Raw genomic sequence first — 23,305 nt, 5'->3', positions numbered from 1 at the left:
TGTCTTACTCAATTAAAAGAACTCTAATACAGCAATGGTTTTGGAGTCGCACATGAGATGAGATCCTGACATCCAGTTGGTTGTATGACTTTGGTTAAGTTAAACTCTTTGAGCTTTACTTTCTTCAACTGTAAAACTGGGACAATGGTAAACACCACATCAAGTTCTTTCACTTAACAAATATTTAGTATTACCTGATGCCTGCTGGACAGACACTGCGCTTGGTTCAGAAATTATACAATGGTGGCAGGAAGCGTTATGGTCTTTGCACATATGAATTTTATACTCTACAGTGGGAAAGGGACAGTAACCGATTGTTTCTCATATAAAATTTAAATTACAAATTGTGAAATTAGATTCTATGAGCTGAACAAGCTTCTGTGAGAATATATAAAAAGAACAGCATGACCTAGACTAGGGTGTCATTAAGGTTTCCCTGAAGAACTGACACTTGAATTGCGGCTTGAGGGACATGTGAAAGCTAACTAAGAAAGCGGTACAGGAGCAGAAGGGTGGGGAAATTAAACGAGACAATATGTGACAGGACATAGCACAAGGCTGGCCTGTGTTCTCTAAAAAATCAATGAATGCAAGCAATGGATTAAAAATAACATTATCACTGACAAAATTAATAGATAAGAATAGGACATTAAGCAAAGTGACATTTGATTTACTATTTTTCTTACAACTAAAAGATACAATTCATTTTATAGAATTCTAAACTAATTAAGATAATAGTGTTATGAAAAAACTATGATAATAAGTGTTAAAATAAAAGGCCCTTTTGAAGTATAGAATGTTAGTGCCTTTAACATCTTGACTGCCTGGGTATACAATTTTCCATTGTATTGCATATTATGGTTAAATTCTTCAGTTAGAGAACAACAAGGATTAGCACATAGTCTGGTTAATAAAGCCCTACTATTTCACTGTGCTAACAGTCCCTAAGAGAACTCCAGCCATCAGTTAAACAAATCATTTGGCTGGGAATGAAGCGTTTACCATATGCACGAGTTACTAATTTCCTGGACATTATCAGCCATTAGCTGGTTTCCTGTGTCCTAGCAAACACTGAGGTGAGCCTTGATTGCCAAGATTGCACATTTCAGACATTAATCCATGGACCATTTCCTCCAACTAAGATATAGTAACACTCTCTATCTGTAGTTCTTTTGTCAAATGCATATGAAAAAAGGCCAGAAAGTTCAAGCAAAGGGAAATGTGTAAAAAAGTAAAGCTAACAGTGTACTATTGTAATTATGCTGGTGAAATTCTTTATTAAAATTTTGGGAACTCGGTTGGCTCCAGCAAGAGCAGTATGGAAAGGAACTAATCATCAGGAAGCTCCCACATAGCATTTAGGGATTTCCTTAGAACAAGCGTGTCCAAATAGATAACCATTGTCATTCCCTTCCTTCCTAGTCTAGTGCAGCTCTTTGGCTAACTAGAATTCCCAAAGTAGGTAAGGAATACACCTGATTCCTCTTAATTCTGCTCAAAACTTTCCTGCCTATGTTTACCCAGAAGAGATGTCACCACTATCTCTTACTCCATTTAATCTTGGTGACCTTAAGACCTAAAAAAATAAAAAAGTGCGCCATCAGACAAAAAGACTGAGAGTCTAAATTGAACAATTAAGTCATCAGAGCATTATTATTTTCTGTTTTCAGTATTCTAATTCCTGACTTATTTAATGTGTAGGATAATGCTACGAATTTGTTTACAATTAGAAATTAATTGCACAGTGAAACATCTGAACAGTGTAATAGGGAGGTGCTCTGGTTTTTAATATTGTGAGCATTATTGACAATATGTTATTAAGGTAAACGCTTGTCCTTTAATTTTTAGCATACGTAAGGAGAGTTTACCATTTGACCTTGCTGTATCACTTCATCACTCTGAATATTTCTGGAATCTCTTTATGCTCCCTTCCAGCTCAAAAATCTGTCTCTATGTGGAGACTCTTCAATAAGTTTCAAACCTTGATAAATAATGTTATTAATTTAATCTTAGACATCCTTTTAGAATCTGTTTACTGAATATATTACAGTAGGAAGAGCCCCAATTTCATAATTTCAAAGATGTCGTATATATTTTTATCATGTGGAATCACCATATAGAATTATTTGCCTGTCATAGTTAAATTTTGTCATGGTTATTAGCAAACATCAGAATTACATTTCCTAAGTGATATATGGTTAAAAAACACAGCATTGGGCAAAAATAATCTTCATGTATTTATATGTGTTTACATATTTATACATATTGGTTATAAATTATATATAACAAATATATATGTTATATTAATTACACTATGTTATTAAGCTCAATTGTCACAATCAGTCCCTATTTAAAGAAGATTAATTTCATTTACATTTGATTAAGAGAGCTCTCATCACTCTTTGTGCTCTGACAATCCATTAACCAGGACATATTCTCTGAATAACCAGCCAGGTGAATTTTTATGAACAACATTTACTTTATTTTTTTAATAGATATTGCCATTTTTTTATTACAAAGTAGCCAACACTCATTCTAGAGAAAGGGAAAACATGGGTACGCTATCGAAGAAAAATATCACCATACTTCTCTATCTACAGATAACCTTGGTTAAGATTTTGATATATTTCCTTATTTCCTTTTCTATGCAAAACAGTTTAAAAAGGAAAACATGGAGTAATATTAATTATCATTTTGTACCTAGTTTTCCAGTTGATTTACCACTATGATGACTTTTCTCTTGAAATTAAATATGCTTCAAAAAAAAAAAACATTTTAGTGGGTGCATTTTATGGGTTTGTCATAACCTATGAAACTACTACTCTACAAAGACTATATCTACCAGGATTATTCTTGGCTATTTGATATCATTCAAATTTTTAACACTTATAATTTATGCTACAATAGGCCTTGCTCTGTATGTTGCATTTTTTTTAAAGCAAGATTTCTAGAAAGAAATTAATAGTTAAAACTCAAGAAAGTAATTTCTGGAAAAGTCAAACCAATTTGCATTTCAACAATGAGTAACTTTGCCAAAATATTATGCTTGTATTAGTTTTAATCATTGCAAATTTGATAGTAAAAAGTGGTATCCTGGTTTTTCATTTCATTACTAATAATATTTATGATGATTTGTAATGTTATTGGCCATGTGTATTTCTTCATCTGTGACTTCTCTGCTCATGTCTTTCCTTATTTATTATATCTGGATGTCAGTATATTGAGTGAGGTAATCATTATATATATTAAGAAGATCAGCCTTTTGCACTTAAACTAGATAGTCTTTCTGTGGCTTCAATCAGAAGACTGAGCGTACAATTTTATGGTCATACTGTCAACAATCGGTAATCATTACTCCATTACCTTCTGATTTTTAACCCTATAGTGAACATATAAAAAAGCTAATTTTTGTTTCTTTTCCAGTTAACCAAGATTTTTCCCCCTGCAAATTTTAATTTTAGCTGTTTAAATAATGCCAAAATATCTGTATAAGTATGTCTTTTCATTTTGCTTGGAATTTGGTCAATCCTTTCAATCTCCATGAAAAGACATATCAGCTCTGGAAAGATAGCTTCAGTTTTATATATTTAGTTATTGCTTCTGTTCCAGCTTATGCTTATTTCTCCTTCTGGATGATATACCAGTCATTGTGTTGGATCCTGACTTTCTAGCCTCCTTGTATATCATATTCTTTCAAATTTTTATCAAATATCAAATTTCTATAATTGGACAGTTTTTTTTCCTGCATACTGGGACAGCTTCTTTTATCAGTTCTTCAAGACACTGATTTGATTTTCTATGGTATCAATTCTGCCCCTAACTACTACCAATATGGAATTTAGTTCTGTTAATGTACTATGTTTTCTTTGTAATATTTCTTCAGTTTACTCAGTTTATTTTTCTCCTTAGCTTAATGTTTCTCGATTTTGTCCTATTGAATTTGCTCTCAAACTTGTTTCCTCCTTTTAGATTTTTGTTCCTTTTAAGATGCAGCACATCTTACATCCTCTAGAGAAGTTGATCACAGACACGGTTAACTTTCAGTATCACTGCAGAAACGCTTTAAAAATATACACTCCTGGATTCTGCTTTTAGATACTCTGACCTGTTAGTTCCTGCAGCTGAGGAGAAAATCTTTGTTGAAAAATAAAAAGAATTAAAAAAACAAAAAACACCTCCTAAGATGAATCTGATACTCAGTAGGAACAATCGCAATAGAAGATGCCAATATTTGGCAATATGATGTGTATGATATGGCTTTCTTTGTGTGTTTGTATGTAATTTTTTATTCTAGAGGTTAAGCAAGGAGAGGGGATAAGAAAAACTAGACTTAGTTGTAAAAGAGTTGATACAATAGCAGGATGTTAAGAATCTCAATTCTGCTCCAAGGTTTTAGCAGTGATTATGTAATCCTTGAATGTTTCTGGGAATTTGTTTTCTGTTAAATTTGGTTTATCACAGTTACTTGTTGATTATTTTTTCCTGTATCTTTGTATGTTTCATGGAAAAATTGGGAGTGGCTACTTCAGGGATAGATGAAACCAAAGCTGGGTAAATGCTTTGAATGACTACTACATTAATAAATCAATACTTTATTTTCTGGGAGTTTAGAATACAGATTTTTGTGCACTGTATTCAATACCAAAGTTTTCTCCAACAGAATAAACTCTTACTTTGTTTGATGTTGTATCCATATTAAGTGGTGATATTTCTTGCATAAATACTTGACTAGGGCTGCTTTTGAAGCCAGATCCCTAAGGATACATATGTGAATGTTGGTACCCCTAGCAACATGCTATTCTTCTCATGGAATGTGAATTAAATTTTGAATGATAATGATTTCAGCAATGTTTATCACCTTACCAGCAATTTACCTTTGAATTAGAAAATATCTCTATGTAAAATTCATTTTGCACTGGGCTTATCAAGCAATTCTGTTCAGTTACGTTAAATGTAAACACCAGGGAAGACAGTTGATGTTTTACATATGAACATAATTCCCAAACGGACCCTAAAAGTCTCAAGTCTTTCATCAGTATGAGAAAAAAGGCTAACAGTTATTCATCAGGATGAGAAAATGAGCTCTTAGTATCGTTTCACCTAAAAGTTTATTTCCTTTATTAAAAAAATAAAATTGCTTAAGTCACTCTTCCAGAGATGTAAAAAAAAAGAAAATGAATTTCAAAAGGAAAAGGAAGTCTGTATTTGTTGTGAATTTTATCATTTTTCTGAAATTGAATATTTTCTTTGGAATATTTCTTAGATATTGAGAAGGGGTAGATGTGTTTGCACGAGTTTGAAGGTCAACTCCCACTGATTTGGCCAAGAGAATCTCAGTTTCATGGTGTGGTTGAGTAATTCAAGTAGTGGGTAAAAAGTGTGTCCTGGAAGTGGTAGTAAAGAGAATAAAGCTGTGTATGATGTCAAATTCATTCACAGCACTAAAATTTCTATTTTTTTCCCCCCGTGTAATGCCTTTGTGAACAGCTCCTATAAGTACTGAAGTGATAAATCATAATGTAATAAATATAGCAAGCACAGAAAACCAGAGATCACAGAGGCCTATTATTCAATTTTATTATTATCTAACTTTAGGCTCCATTTTTCAAGCAAAAGGTAGACATATTGTGGACCTGTCAAACATTTTTGTGTTTATTGAGTAATTTTGCTTAAATTGCTTAATTTTATTGATTGTACTTAACTACAATCCACATCTACCCCTTCTCCATATCTTAGAAGTATTCCAAAAAAAAAAAAAGAAAATATTTGATTTCAGAAAAATGATAAAATTCAAAGCAAATACTGACTTCGTTTTCCTATTGAAATTCATTTTCTTTTTTTACATCTCTGGAAGAGTGACTTAAGAAATTACTCAGAAAATACAAAAGCCATGGAAAAATCATGGCTACTTAGGATAATCAAAAGTCTTTTAAAAAAATATGTACTTTGTGGATGTATGTGTGTGCATGCATATTTGCATATGCAATTGTATACCCAATTTCTTTAAGGCATCTAAAATGTAAGAGCTATTGAATTTCATTTGCAAATCCCTGGCATATGTCCATCTTCTCCCATCACCACCATCATCCCCTAATTAACAGTTGTAATGATTACCTTGAACCTTTTGGTGGGCTCAGGAATTATGTCCTCCCATAACTGGTTAGGAAATGAGTTAAAGAATACCCTCTGCAAAAGTTAGTTTAAAGTCACAATGATATATCAGAGTTGAAAATTATTACAATAACCAATAAAGGTTATTTGTTTATTCATTCATTCACTCAACAAAGATTCATTAAGTTATTTTTATGTAAATCAGGAACTCTAACAGATTCTCAAGTTCATTATATTAATGATTTTGTCCAGTCTGTTTTTTCACTTTAGAAATTAAATAGCCAGGCAGTGACATCACAACATGGCCAAATAAGACATCCCTCACCCACATCATGCCTGCAACAACAATTTGGTACCATCCACAGACAAAAGTGCATTTGTGGGAACTGTGGGATCCAGCATCATACACCAAGGGACCTGGAAGGAGTCTCACCCACCCATGCAATGGGTAACAGGCATACAGACAACCAATCCTAGCTGTAGACACTGCAGTGGCCCATGAACCTGCTCCAGCTCCTCTCTGCTGTAGTCCAGGAGCCCCCAGAGAACAATGTCTTAGATAATCACTCAGGAATGAGAGAGTCCTTATGAAAGTCCAGGTTTCCAGCAAAAAAGTTCCAGCACACTGCTGAAGCAAAACAATACAACTTTGGGTGCATTGAAGAGGGTAGGAGGAGAAGTTTGACTTTACCCATGTCACCCCTCCCCCAAGGTGGCATAGTTCAGTGCCAAGAGATACCATCTTGGCCTGTGAGTTCACCCAAGAGGGAAAGTGAGAGTGTGTGAGTGAGTACCCAGCTTCCCCAGCTGTGTGGGACACTACAAAGAGGCCCATTTCTCTCTTGTCCCATCCAGAGTATTAAGTCATGAACTGCATGACTAGAGTGCAAGAAGAGGCTGGGAGAGTGTAAGATAGGACTTTCAAAGGGCATTAAAGGGATGTGGATCCCACTAACTGCATTGTAGACTCCATCAAGAAGTCCACCAACAAGCCACCAGGGACACCTTGCCTGTGGATCCCCTCACCTGTCCCAAGCACCCCCAACACTCTGAGCACCTCATCCACACACACCCTCACATACTGTGTGTGCTTCTGACTGTGGTGGGAGCAAGCTTTGTCAGATGTCTAATGAATACACACAGTAAGCCAACCCGAATCTGTGGGCTGGGAAGACATCACAAACTTGAGCTTTAGCTTCACTCTTGTGAGAGCAAGAGAGGCTGTCGGCACCCAGCTTGGCAAATTGTAGGATTGAGAGAAGGCATACAAATTTAAAAATTCTTCCACAAGAGGGAGCAAGAACTGTGGAGTAGGTGTATTCACAGAAAGTCTAAGAAGGCCTCAGAACTCTCATCAGGGCTGATAAAAGGTATTTCTCTCACAAAGTCAGTTAATAAAGACTATAGGAGGTGACTACTACTTCAAATGCAATGATAGCAACCCAAGACTTCAAGGAACCTGAAAAATAAAGGAAACATGACATCACCATCTTCTAGTAATCAACCCCAAAGATATGGAGATCTGCAACTTACCCTCTAAAGAATTTAAAATATCTGTTTTAAAGAAACTCAATTATCTACAAGAAAACACCAAAAGACAATTCAACAAAATCAGGAAAACAATATAGGAACAAAATGAAAAGTTAAACAAAGAGATAGAAATCATTTAAAAGAACCAAACAGAAATTCTTGAGCTGAAGAATTTAATGAATGAAATCAAAAATACAATAGAGAGCATCAAGAACAGAATGGGTCAAGCAGAAGAAAGAACGTGTGAAGTAGAAGACAGGACTTTTGAAGGAGGACCGGACTAGTCAAAGGAGAACAAACAGAATAAAAAAGAGTAAAGAAAGCATATATGAAAAATGGGATACCATCAAGAGAAATAATCTACAAGTTATTGGAGTCCCAGAAGGAGAAGAGAGAGAAAGAAGGGGGCAAAAAAGCTTACATAAGGAAATAATGACTGAAGTCTTCCTAAATCTGAGGAGAAATTTGGATATTCAAGTTCATGAAGCTCATAGGTCACCAAACAAACTTAACTTAAATGACTCTCTCTAAGATACATTATAATAGAACTGTCAAAAATCAAAGACAAAGAGAATCTTAAAAGCAGGAAGAGAAAAGAAGCTTGTAACTTATAGAGTAACCCCCATAAGGCTATCAGTGGATTTCTCAGCAGAACCCTTAGAGGCCAGGAGAGAGTGGGATGATATATTCAAAGTACCAAAAGAAAAAAACTGGCAACCAAGAGTATTCTATTTGGCAAAGTCATCCTTCATAAATGAAGGAAAGATAAAGATTTTCCCAGACAAAATAAAGCTGAGGGAGTTCATCACCACCCAACCTGTCTTACAAGAAATGAATTGAAGAAAGGAATTCTTCAAGCTAAAATGAAAAGATGCTAATTAGTAACAAGAAAAAATATGAAAATATACAATATACTGGTAAAGGTAAGTATATAGTCAAATTCGGAATACTCTAATACTGCAATATGGTGGTGTGTTAACCACTTAATTTTAGTATAAGGGTTAAAAGACAAAGGTATTAAAAATAACCATAGTTATAGTAATTTGTTAATGAATACACAACATTAAAAGAGGTAAACTGTAAAATCAAAAACATAAAAGGAGGAGAGGAAAATAGTTTTTGTATGCAATAGAAGTGAAGTTGTTATCAGCATAAACTAGACTGTTATGAGATATTTTATGTAAGCCTCATGGTAACCACAAAGCAAAAACCTACAGTAGATACACAAAATATAAAGAGAACAGAATCAAAGCCTGTCACTACAGAAAATCATCAGTTCACAAAAGAATGAAGCAAAAGAGGAAGAAAGGAAAAAGGGAACTACAGAACGGCTAGAAACCAATTAATAAGATGACATTAGCAAGTCCTTACCTATCAATAATTATTCTAAATGTAAATGGATTAAATTCTCCAATCAAAAGGCACTGAGTGGCTGGATGAACTAAAAAACAAGACCCAGCTAAATGCTGCCAACAAGAGATTCACTTTAGTTTTAAGGACACATATAGGCTCAAAATGAAGAGATGGAAAAACATATTCAATACAAACAGAAATCAAAGGCGAGTAAGGATACTTATATTTACATCAGTCAAAGTAAACTTTAAGTCAAAAGTGATAACAAGAGACAAAAAATGTCATTATATAATGATAAGGGGGTCAATTCATCAAGAAGATATAGCAATCATAAATATATATGCACCCAATGTTGAAGCACCTAAATATATTAGGCAAACACTAAAAATTTGAAGGGAGAAATAGACATAGTACTACACAATAGTAGGGGATTTCATTATCTCATTTTCAACAACAGATAGAGCATCCAAACAGAAAATGAATGAGTAAACATTGAACTTAAACTATACCTGAGACTGAACAGACCTTACAGACATATACAGAACATTTCATCCAACAGTAGCAGAATACACATTCTTCACAGGTGCACATGGAACATTCTCCCTGATAGACCATATGATAGGTCACAAAATAAGTCTAAGTAAATTTAAGAAGATTTAAATCACACCCAGTATCTTTTCCAACTACAATGGTATGAAACTAGAAGTCAATAACAGGAGTAAAACTGGAAAATTCACAAATATGTGGAAATTAAACACCACACTTCTGAACAATAACTAGGTCAAAGAAGAAATCAAAAGAGAAATAAAAGAAAAAAAAATCTTGAAACAAACAGAAATGGAAACACAACATACCCAAACTTATTGGATGCAGCAAAAGCAGTTCTAAGAAAGAAGTTTATCGCAATAAATGCCTACATTAAGAAACAAGAAAGATCTCAAATACACTAACTTTATCCCTCAGGGAACTAGAAAAAGAAGAACAAAATAAGACCAGAGTTCATAAAAGGAAGGAAATAGCAAAGATCAGAGCAGAGATAAATGAAATAGAGACCAGAACAAAAATGGAAAACATCAAAGAAACTAAGAGCTGGTTTTTGAAAAGATAAACAAAATTGACAAGCCTTTAGCTCAACTAACTAAGAAAAATAGAGCGAAGACTAAAATAAATAAAATCAGAAATGAAAGAGGGCACATTACAACTGATACCACAGAAATACAAAAGATCATAAGAGACTACTACAAACAATTATATGCCAATAAATTGAATAACCTAGAAGAAATAGATAAAATCCTAAAAATATACAACCTACCAGGACTGATTCTTGAAGAAATAGAAAATCTGAACAGACCAATAACAAGTAAGGAGATTGAATCAGTAATCAAAAACATTCCAACACAGAAAAGCCCAGGACCAGATGGCCCCCTAGTGAATTCCATCAAACATTTTTAACATTAATCTTTCCCAAACTCTTCCAAAAATTTAAAAAGGAGGGAACACTCCCAAACTCATTCTACTAAGCCAACACCACCCTGATAACAAGCCCAATAAGAACACCATAACAAAAGAAAACTACAGGCCAATATCCCTGAAAAATATACATGCAAAAATTCTCAATACAATACTAGAAAACCAAATTCAATAGCACATTAAAAGGATCATGCACCATAATCAAGAGGAATTTGCCCTTGAGGTATAGGAATGTTTCAACATACACAAATCAATAAATGTGATATACCACATTAATAGAGTGAAAGATAAAAATTATATCATCTCAATAGATGTAGAGAAAGCATTTGACGAAATACATCATTTCATGATATAAACTCTAAACAAATTGGGTATAGAAGGAACATACCTCAACATAATAAAGGCCATATATAACAAGCCCACAACTAACACCCTACTCAATGGTGAAAGGTTGAAAGTTTTTCCTCTAAGATCAGGACAACACAAGCATGGGCACTCTCACTGCTATTCAACGTAGTGCTGGCAGTCCTAGCCAGAACAATCAGGCAAGAAAAAGAAATACAAGGCATCCAAATTGGAAAGTAAAGTTGTCTCTGTTTACAGGCGATATGATCTTATATATAGAAAACCCTAAAGACTTCATTAAAACTGTTTGAATTAGTAAATGATTTCAGTAAAGTTGTAGGATACAAAATGAACATACAGACATCAGTTGCTTTTTTATACAATAACAACGAATTATCTGAAAAAGAAATAAGGAAAACAATCCCATTCACAATAGCATCAAAAAGAATAAAATACTTAGTAATAAATTTAACCAAGGAGACAAAAGATCTGTGGACACTGAAAACTATAAGACCTTGATGAAAGAAATTTAAAAAGCCATCAACAAATGGAACGATATCCCATGTTCACCAGCTAGAAGAATTAATATCAGTAAAGTATCCACACTACCCAAAGTCATCAATACATTCAATGCAATCTCTATCAAAATTTCAATGGCACTTTTAACAGAAATAGAAAAACAATCCAAAAATCACATGAAACCACAAAAGACCCTGAATAGACAAAGCAATCTTAAGAAAGAACAAAGCTGTAGGCATCACGCTTCCTGATTTCAAACTGTATTGCAAGGCTATAGTAATCAAAACTGTATAGTACTGTATAGTACTGATATTAAAGTAGACATACAGACCAATGGAATAGAATCTAGAGGCCATAAATAAATCCTAGCATTTACAGTCAAATAATATTTGACAAGGGAGCCAAGAGTACTCATTGGAGAAAGCATAGTCTCTTCAATAGCATCAGGAAAACCGGATAATCACATGCAGAAGAATGAAATTGGACTCCTGTCTCACATCTCTCACAAAAATTAACTTGAAATGGATTAAAAGACTTAAACATAAGTCCTGAAACCATAAAACTCCTAAAGAAAACATAAAGAAAAACTCCTTGACATTGGTCTTGGCAACAATTTTTTGAATGTGACGCCAGAAGCACAAGCAACAAAAGCAAAAAGAAATAAGTAGGATGACAATACCAAACTAAAAAAGCTTGTACACCACAAAAGAAACAATCAACAAAGTGAAAAGGCAACTTTCAGAATGAAATGATGGTATTTGCAAACCATCCATCTACTAAGTGGTTAATATCCAAAATATATAAGCAACACATGCAACTCAATAGCAAACAAAACAAAACAAAACAAAAAAACCAAATGATTCAACTAAAAACTGGGCAGATGAACTGAGTAGATATTTTTCCAAAGAAGACATACAACAGGTACGTGAAAAGATGCCTGACATCACTAATTATCAGGTAAATAAAAATCAAAACCACCATGAGATATCAGCGCACACCTGTTAGAATGGCTATCACCAAAAAGACAAGAGATAAGTGTTGGCAAGGATGTGGAGAAAAGTGAACCATTGTGCAATGTTGATGGGAATGTAAATTGGCACGGCTACTATGGAAAACAGTATGGAGTTCCTTCAGAAAGTTAAAAATATAACTACCATATGATCCTACAATCCCACTTCTGGGTATATATCCAAAGGAAATTAAAACAGGATGGCAAAGATATATCTACACTCCCATGTTTCTTGCAGCATTATTGAATATAGCCAAGATATGGGAAAAACCTAAGTCTCCATCTATGGATGAATGAATAAAGAAGATGTGGTGTATATATACAATGGAATATTATTCATCCATGAGAAGAAAGGAAATCTTGCTATTTGCAACAGCATGGATGGACCTTGAGGGCATTATGTTAAGGAAAATAAGTCAGACAGAAAGACAAACAGTGTATGATATTACTTATATATGAAATTTTAGAAAGCTGAACTCACAGAAACAGAGAGTATAATGGTGGTTGTCAGGGGCTGGGGGCTGGAGGAAATGAGGAGATGTTGGTCAAAGGGCACAAACTTCCAGTTATAAGATGAATAAGTTCTGGCAATCTAATGTACAGCACGGTGACTATAGTTAATAATGTTGTCTTATATACTTGAAAGTTGCTCAGAGAGTAGATCGCAAATGTTGTCACCACAAAAAAAGAAGTGGTAATTATGTGAGGTATGGGGGTGTTAACCTAGATTAGATTACCCTACTGTGGTAATCATTTTGCAATATATAAGTGTATAAAATCATCACACTGCACATCTTACACTTACTCAATGTTATATGTCAATTATATCTCAATACATCTGGGGAAAAAAATAAATCAAATAGCCAAGCACCACTGAAGAGACTAGAGAGTAGCCTTAGCAGCCTTACAATTTCCTTGGAAAGAACAAAGCTTTGGAACCAGATAGGTCTGGGTTCAAATCCAGACTTCACTGCAGACTACCATTGCGAACTTGGGTCATCCCGTTTCTTCATCTATAAAATGGAGATAATAAGACCTACCTCACAGGATCCTAGCAAGGATTAAATGGGATAACAACTATAAAAACACTTAACCTATTCACTAGCCTAGAGCAGGTACTCAAGAAACATAATTTCCTTTACCCTCTACATCCTCTTGTCTGTTTCCCTTGCCTCTTTTAGAATAGATACTGTTAAGGGACTTGAAGAGAGTCACAGAGCATACCAGTGTTAATGCAAAAGAAAAAGATGGGCCACATTTCTCAGTACTCAACAGGTTTCTCCATGCTAGGATGTTAAACCATTAAGAATAATGGGGCCAGCTCCGTGGCTTAGCGGTTAAGTGCACGCGCTCTGATGCTGGCGGCCCGGGTTCGGATCCCGGGCGCGCCCCAAGGCACCGCTTCTCCGTCCAGCGCGAGGCTGAGTCCCACGTACAGCAACTAGAAGGATGTGAACCTATGACATACAACTATCTGCTGGGGCTTTGGGGGGAAAAAAGTGAATAAATAAAATCTTTAAAAAAAAAAAAAAGAATAATGTACATAATATATAATTCTAACATTCTAATTCATCCAAGAATTTTCTTTAGGGTACAGTGCAAAATAAGATGCAGAAAGCAATTAAAGTTGGCTAGGAGTAGGGGCCAGGGAAGTTTCCATCCCTTCTCATTGTATTTTTATACGGAAGGATATTGGTGTAACACTCCTGGCCCTTTTCTTACTTGTTCACTTACTTAATAGTCTTGAATGAGAGGAGTAATGACTTATCTGACTGGTGAGTTTGAGAGCGAGAAATCAGAAAGCATGGCTCATTGCTTCCTCTCTTCTACTTGGGATCTGTCTGCCAGCAGACAGCACATTAACTAATTTCTTCTATGTCTCATGACTCATCATCACTTATCCCTTTGCAGGGAGACCTGTACTTTTCTAGCACTTGCTGTGCCTGGATGGCTACATGCAATTTTGGCATTCAATATTAAAAGACTCATTTTCCTTATCAACTTAAGCCACATTTTCCTAATAGAGTAGTATCAGTAATTCATTAGATAGTTTTCTTATTTTGATGTACTTTTTTTCAATAGGATCAGAATCCACATGGGACAATGTGATGCTTTTAATTAGGCCCCCTGAATCCACAACAATGATGACCAGAGAAAGAATCTTTTCCTTTCAACTTTAAGAACAAATCATGAAAGCCATTAATGAAGACTGTTCATTGCTAGATTTCTCAACAGTATATCAAGAAATGAGTTATTGATTGAGATCAGCCTGTGGATACATTCCGTTCAGAGAAGCAGGATAAAAGAGTTAATATTTCTTGCAAATTGCAGAGAACCTGTATTCCACATATATCCTGCAGTAAAAAAGCATCTGGTCACCTGGTATAGATCCCAATTTTACAACACAAATTAAGGTAAATTTGTTATGTTGATTTTTTTTTTTAATTTTTGGTTTATTGCAGTAACATTCGTTTATAACATTGTATATATTTCAGGTGTACATCATTATACTTCTATTTCTGCATAGATTTTTGTTTTTGTCAAATGCTAGGAAAGCAGAAAATTCTATTAGAGCACACACCCACCATTTCTCTTAAGAGGATACAGTGACATCCTTGCAGAAGCACAGGGAAGCACCCACAAGCAGATTATGTAAATCATTTAGTAGACACTAATACAAATATTTAACTTCAGAGGATTCTGCCTCAAAAAACCTTCAAATAATTAACAAATAGGATTAAGACCAACCCTGACAATCTCAATATTGAGTTTTGTATCCCTGCATTCAGCATTAGGATCAGAAAAAAGAAAAAATTGATCCAAGTTGACATAGCCCACAAAGCAGACATTCCTAAATATTTTACACACATGTAAAAGACCAACCACTAGTATTTTTCTTACCGACAATTTCAACTATCTCAATCATGAGGAAAATAATACTTGCTGTTTGTTAGAACACATTTCTGTTGGAAATGTGTTCCATGGGAGCACATGACACAAACATTTGTTTTGGGAAATGAGATAGAGCAAGGTTTTCATTACATAGCATCAGTCATGCAAGAGTAATGAACTGTATTAAAACCAACATTGGATTGCCATTCTTTGGAATTATAGTTGTTTAAAGTGTACTCCATAACATGGTGTAGGGTATCTTGTCATATCTTTACATCGACCAGTACAACAGAACAACATGATTTGAAGATGTTAAGTACTGGAAGAAAATATTTACCAACTCAATAAGAATTTGGTTCATATGAGAAAAATCTTCTGAGAAATGCACTATTAGGATGATCTGAAACCAGAGAACTTCCATAAAAAAATAAAGGCGATGTGGGGATGGCCCAGTGGTGTAATGGTTAGGTTCACATGCTCCACTTCGGCAGGCCGGGGTTCACAGGTTCAGATCCCAGGCATGGACCTACGCATTGCTTGTCAAGCCAGGCCATGGCAGGCATCCCACATGTAAAGTGGAGGAAGATGGGCACGGATGTTAGCCCAGGGCCAATCTTCCTCAGCAAAAAGAGGAGGATTGGCAACGGATATCAGCTCAGGACTAACCTTCCTCACAAAAAAATAAATTAATTTAAAAAAATAAGAGGGAATTGATGGTGGTGCATCAAACTCTTCTATTATTATGAGGAAGGTGCAGGATATAGACGATAAAAAAAACCCAAACATGTTAGCTCACTAAAAAGCCTGCTTTATTTTTAATTACTACAGAAATGTTTTTTTATAACAATCTCTTAAATATATTATAGTTTGCTCTCCTCACTTCTTTTGAATCTTTGTTCAAATGTCACCTCATCAGAGAGCCTTTCCTTGACCACTCTATCGAAAACACATCCTGGCCCAACCCTCAACTACCATCCTCCTCATCTCCTATCTATTTAGTATCCCTAACCTGTCTTAACTATCTTTGAACCACTTCTTACTACTTAATATATTACATCTTTTTGCTTATTTTCTGCCTTCCACTAGTAGAATTTGATCTTCATAAAACTTTGTTTGGTTCAATGCTATGTCTTCAGCATGTAGAACCATCTTGTTATATAGTAGGTATTCAACATAAATATATTGAGAAACTAGGAAAATGAAAGAGATTCCTACCTAAATTCCAGGCTATAGCCTTTATCCCCCTGGGAAACACTTTGAGATGTAGACAAATGATAGTATATAGGCTTCCCTGATTCTTTGATCTTGTTGCAAAAAAAAAATCTGAATATTATTCTTGGGATATTAGAATCTTCAGGGAGAACTTGCCCATCATTGTACGAAGTATTGATTGAGTTTCCCAGCCAGTCTCAGGAAGTAACATTTCCTCTATCGCCTACTGAAATTGCACCGGACCAATGCCTCTCTCCTATCTACATGAGAGCCTTTGAGAAGCTTTCTTGTTTGGCTGGTTTACCAGTAGGCCCCACTCCATTATAGTGACCAAGGGACACTAAGTAGCCTATGTGCTCCATCATACCTAGGAATGGTAAAAGCAGAGACTATTAGTATTGCCTTAGACCACAAGAGTCTGGCTGTCCAAGCCTGGCATGTGTCTCTGCATTCAGAAGAGTAGCTCTGGTGGGCAACAAGCCACAACATGAGGCTAGTGGTTGAATTTTTTTTTTTAAATGTCTAGAATATTCTATGGAATAGACTCTTCCTTCATTAACTAAAACTATCCTACTGGAATATAACTGTTAGAGCTCCACTGAGGTGACGTATTTTTCAAATTAATTGTGTGCACATACATATTTAAATTAACAGAATTTATTTTCCTATAGTCATTAATTTTCATTTTTTTATCTCTTCTGAGCTCAAGTGAAAAAAATCCACTCATTTTGATTTTTTTCCCAAACAGAACTACTACTAAGGTATTGATTTATAGGGGAGAATTCCTTTCCTCCGGTCCCAATTTGGTTCTCTGCCATGACTGACATGGTATTTTTATATTATCCCCATGGTTGGTGCAATATTTTTATATTATCCCTGATGTGCTTGACATCCTCTTGGACACTTGGTCTCTTTTGTGATCACTTAACTTTGATTTATTCTACATATTCCACAGTGGGGTGAGTCACCTTTGGTAATTGGAATGGCAGTCCTGGTAGTAGACCATATAAAGCCTTATCTAAAGGTCTGAAGAAGAGGTGACTCCTTCTCTGTGGGCCTTTCATCTAGAAAGAGATGTGCTCTGTTTACTTGCGTTTAGAATTGACAGACAGCAAATAAGAAAGAGCCAGCCTTGGTGGTCTAGTGGTTAAGATTCGGCTCTCTCATCACCACAGCCCAGGTTCGTTTCCTCATCAGGAAACCACACCACCCATCCATCAGTTGTCATACGGTGACAGCTCCACGTTGCTGTGATGCTAAAAGCTATGCCACCGGTATTTCAAATACCAGCAGGGTCACCCATGATGGAAAGGTTTCAGCAGAGCTTCCAGGCTAAGATAGACTAGGAAAAGGACCTGGCTACCCACTTCTGAAAAAATTGGCCGTGAAAAACCTATGTATAGCAGCAGAGCATTGTCTGATACAGCACTAGAATGTGAGAGGATGGCACAAAAAGACCAGGCAGGGCTCCACTCTCCTGTACACAGAGTCACTAGGAGTCAAAATCAACTCAACATTACTAACATGGCACAAAATAAGAAAGGGGCCTGCTAAGCTTGAGATAACGCAAGGCTTGGCTGGCAATAATTGGTGTCTATTCAGTATGTAGATCCATTCCAGAGCCTCCCAATTTACATATGGGAAAATTCAGTTTCTAAAGCTGTACAGCCCTCCACTGAGGACTCCAGGAGGCCATGGGGAATAATGGGCAGTGGAGATCCCTCTGGATGGCAGGCAGGAGTTATATGATTGGTTAACCAAGGAACTTACTGCACTGACAAAGCAAGAATTCTCTTCCTGCCCAACAAGATTTGATACACATTAGCAATCAGTGATTTATGCTTGTTGCCCATTCTTTCTGTTCCTAAATGGTAGTTTTCCTTTAGTTTCATGTATCCTATTCTTTCTCTGTCATTCTATATTGTAGATGTTCAGGCAGATAATTTGTTTTTTAAAATTATGGGTTGCTAAGTCATAAGGAGCAGCTGTGTCTGGGCCTGTTAGAGATGACAGCATCATTGGATATGGTTATAGGATGAGGATTTGAGGTAGGTTCCCTTGGGGAAAGAATGAATGCATGCCACCCAAAATGTTTGAATGGGAAGAATAGTGTCATGGATGTTGGATAGGCAAGATGATGAACTATTCTTAAGTTTTTCTAGTAGAGGCAAAGAAGCTAAAATATTCATCACCCCAGACTCTCTTGCAGCTAAGGAGAAACCATATGATTCAGTTTTGTCCACTGAGATATAAACACAAGTTTCTGAGCTAAGATTCTGGAAAGCTTTTAAAAGGCCAAAATCAGCCATAATGATTCTTCAGCCTTTTACTCTTTCTGTTTTCCTGGCTAAAATATGGATACAACGTGGCGTTTTAGAGATGAGCATGTAAATGTATGGATGAAAGCCAAACATAAAGAATGACAGAGCAGCCTTGATCCTTGATGGCATCCCAAAGCATTTGCCCTTCACTGTCTATCTACAGCCTTCTTGTTAACAAGTAAAACAGACACCTACAAAGTTAAACCATTCTTAGCTGGTTTTTCTCATCTCTTTTCTTTTCATGCTTACAGAGACAAATTCCTTGGCCAATGACTTTCTTCTAAATACCTTGAAGTTGATAAGAACAGCAACAGCCAATATTCTTAATCTAGACCTGTGGCAATCCCGGGAGATAGACTAAATGTTAAAAATTCAGAATAAGAAAGAAGTTTTACTCAATCTTGGTTCTCTAACAGTGCCTGGCACTTAGCAGGCAAAACGAATGTTTGCTGATTGATACTATTTATTATATTTCTCAAGAAACTGTTTTGTAATAACATAATACTTAAGGCACACGTTAGAATTTATACAAGGTTCAGTAACAAATTTGAATTTAATGCAGAACAACATTTATTGAATAATTAACAATGATTGAATTTTAGTATAATCTAAGCACTACACTAAATTCTTTGTGTATTTTTTAAATTAATTCTCACAGCAGTCCCATAACCTACGTATTATTATTATTAGAGAGTTTCAGAGATATTTAAATAACTTAGCCAAGGTCACACAGCCAGTTGTTATCATAGCCAGGATTCAAGGCCAAGTTTATCTTCCTCCAAACTTATGCTTTTAACCACTATGTATTACTAAAATATTCTAAATCTGTGTCCTAAAAGAAACACATCCTTTGATCTCTAAAAACTCTTTTTGACAGAACAGCAAGTATGCAGAAAATGTTAGTCTGTGTTAATGGTTTTACATTATTAATCAATTACCACTTACTGGATGATTTATTGTTTAATTCCTCTTGGTTGACACATCAGTTGAATTTTTCATATACACACACTAGAATAGTTAGCTAAATAAAGCAATTCACTTGGAGAGTTTCATGTTCACTCCAGGTTGCTACTGGGAACCTAGATTATTTGTAGCATTTTTGCTTTAAAATCCTGGAGTCGTTAAAATGTGGCACCACAACCTGCATAGTAGGATATTGATAAGAACAAGGATCAGGAGGCAATTCAATAGACACTTAAATGGCAAAAAATATAGTGCAAGTCTCACACACCCTGCAGACTGCAGGTTTATATGATAATAAATAATAGTTATCACCAGGACAAAGGGAAAAAATGCCATGAAATCCAATAACTCAGTGAGAAATCTGCTAATACAGGTGGCCAAGCTTGTTCTATTTCATTGTCAAAGGGAGGCTATTTATTTGCTTCTGGGTAGTTAAATTACAGAGTCATTTACTGCTGAAAGTTTTCCAGTAGGCAGATGTGGCTCTAAAGCTCTGAGCTTTAGATTCAAACTTTGTGAGAAAAAGAAGAATAAGAATTTACTCCACAGACAGCATAATCAATAAGGTCAAAATCTTTCAGCAACTCCAGAAATAAAATAAGTGTCTTTAAACATCCCAGTTGGAATCTCCTTACTGTGTACGTTGGACATGGGCTATGGATCAAAATGCTGGCTATAATGAATAACATTTTTAAAAGCTCTTTAAAATATTTTCTCTTCGAGAGCAACCTGTTGAGCTGAGATAACAGTGATTGGGGAGGGTGTGTGGGTGTGGGTGTGGGTGCGTGTGTGTGAAAAAAGGGAGAGAGAGACACAGAGACAGAGAAAGATTCCTTGTGTACTAGAATGCTCAGAAACAGGGAAAATATTCATAACGGCTCCTCAGTAGTTACGAAATCAGTGCCAACCTTCTTTTCCTGTTGCACAAGATGGTAGTGGTTTATATCCAAGTATCACAACACATATATACACATTCTCAGAACATTTGAAACAGTGAACATTATGCACACTATACTCATCAGTTCTAAACTGCCACAATCAAGCAATTTCCAAAATTTGGTAGTTTATCAAAAGAATAGATCAAAGATATTCCAATAACAATTTTTATAAGCATTTTCATAATCATTTTCTTGTCAATAGGTGTTGCATTTCAGTCCAAGTTCAAGATTCGTACTTTGCATATACCTAACAACTATATTTTATAATTTGTTTCCTGGGTATAATAAGTCGCTACTTAAGTTGCCAAGTAACTTGACTCTTTTGTCAAGTAAGCTTTAAAGCAAGACATGTACATCATTTCCTTATTAATTACAAATATTAACTTCATCAATCTTAGTTCATGACTAAATTCAAAGCTTCCAGGCACAATCCTGATGAGGAATACATTACACAGCTGAAAGAATTCAAATTTCTAGTTTATACCATCTTGAAAAACAATTAATGTGTTGTAAAGGGCAACAAGTCCACCAAAGTAATCTATATGGGAAGTGACCCACAACAAAACGTTATGGGTGGTATCAGCTTGCTAGAAGACAACTGAAGATGAAGAACACCAAACTTCCCACCTCTAGTTATCTGAAGTTGAAATTGGAAAATTTTATCAGAGAATGTTAGCAATCATAACAAAACCCAAATGATAGAAAATTTGATGACTTCATCATTATATGACTCAGCCTTTATGGGAATAGGTAAGGGTAAGTGTACACATGAATACAGCACCAATACATTAGATCCGGATTTCAAGGTCTATTGGCTCTTCTAACTAACTTTTGAGAATCCGGAAATAAACAAATTCAGCAGTAGTAACCAGAACAATATTTAAAAACTTACACTGCATGTGAACAAATCAAAAATGACCATCATTTTAAAGCAAATATGTACCAAGCATTCATATGTTATGAATGATTTTTTTAAACTTTTTATCTGTAAATAATCATAGATTTACAGGAAATTGCAGAGATAGTATAGAGAGATCCCATGTACCCTTCACCTAGTTTCCTCAAAAGTTATATCTTACATAATTATAGTAAAATATCAAAACCAGGAAACAATATGTGTGTATACCTCGATGTAATTTTATCATGTGTAGAATCTTGTAACTACCACTGCAATCAGGATACAAAACTATCATAAACGATCCTATTTATTTTCTTGAATATAAAAATGCATCGCAATTTCAGATAGAATGTTTCAGATTACTTGTTCTACATAAAAACAAATTAGTATTGAAAATTATCATTATCTAGGAAATTATTAACTAGGAAAACTCTACATATAAAGGCCAAAATGAAATTCTAGCAATACAGACAATGTACACTTTGGTTAAATCATTTCCCTGCACAGTTAAGACAACCTCATCATTCAACGATCAACTCTTTCCAACATGAGAGTGAGCAATTTCTTAGCTCAGTTTATCAAAGACAGCTTGCTGAGAACTGTCCTACTCCAGAACTGATTACTGGTGAAAGCCCTAGATAGACACACACACACACACACACACACACACACACACACGCATACACACACACCTTCCTTTTCAGGCAAAATAGAGCACTTCATAAGTGCCCTTAAATCACTAATGAGGTTACTATAACAAAAGAGCACATTGATAAATATACACAAAGAAACAACAAAATACACCAGCCAGATTTTTCCAAGCCAAACCTATTTTGAGGTTTCTTATTTTCCCTAACAAGTAAATATAACCCAAATTGTTGCCAACTTCGATTCTGATTCAGCTCACAGCAATGGAGAAATATATTATCACAAAAGAAAAAAAAAAGGCAGTCTAAACGCCAGTCTTACCTTGGCCATCTGTGCCTGCACTCCATTTGCCTTGAGAGATGCTACTGCTTTCTGTGCAGCTGCAGGACTGTCGAAATCTACAAAACCATAACCTGTGAAAGCACAAAACCCCTTGTTAGTACTCACAAATAGCTGCCTCTCTTTCATACCGAAGGATTGTGTGTTTGTGTTTAGACTTGCATTCACAACTGTGGCTCAACATAAAGGCTCTCAATCTTTTCCATAACAGGTCGGGAAAGATACTACAATATCATTCAATAAAAAATAGTAACTTTCTTCTTTTGCAGAGATTGCTTTGGAGACTGGAGATGCAATCAAGTAACTTGATGTAGACTAATTTGGTGAGGAAGGTAATACATTATTTAACCATGTTCTTCTTCCTTCAATAGGTTTGTTCCAAGAATGAAGAGCACAAAATGTTGAAAAATATAGAAAAGTCTATCTCTAAAGCTAATTTTCAAAACCTCGAAAAAATTGATGTTAATAAAAGCCGTAATAGAACTTGAATAAAGTTGTCACCAGCAACCTCAATAGTGCCTGGCACACAGTAGGCATTCAATAAACATATGTTGACTGTGTGAATGAAGAAACGTTGTGAATGAGAGTTAAGGTTTGAACCTAGTTCCAGTTGATTACTAAGCCCATACTAATTCATTATAGAACCCTGTCTTTCTCAATGATAACCTCTTAAACTATTTTGACTCTTAAGTGATCTGTGATAAAGAATGATTAAATAGATATTCAAGCTTCTTTCAAAATTAAGAAACAAAGACCC

General features: G+C 35.3%; 1 protein-coding gene across 9 annotated transcripts in view; it reads right to left on the bottom strand.

Moving 5' to 3' along the window:
* The window catches only part of RBMS3 (RNA binding motif single stranded interacting protein 3), a 674,890-nt gene that overhangs the window by 376,366 nt on the left and 275,219 nt on the right, over nucleotides 1-23,305 (bottom strand). For all 9 annotated transcript variants that reach the window (XM_087430659.1, XM_014790089.2, XM_004419451.3 and 6 more), the window contains exon 4: nucleotides 22,531-22,622. In XM_087430659.1, coding sequence (XP_087286785.1) covers nucleotides 22,531-22,622 — 92 coding nt within the window. The remainder of the gene's footprint in view (nucleotides 1-22,530; nucleotides 22,623-23,305) is intronic.

Source organism: Ceratotherium simum, chromosome 5, assembly GCF_057802395.1.
Source record: "Ceratotherium simum simum isolate JZ-2026a chromosome 5, ASM5780239v1, whole genome shotgun sequence".
NCBI classification, from domain to species: Eukaryota; Metazoa; Chordata; class Mammalia; order Perissodactyla; family Rhinocerotidae; genus Ceratotherium; species Ceratotherium simum.
Note: the sequence above shows the minus strand (reverse complement) of the source record. Positions and strands in the feature narration are given on the sequence as shown.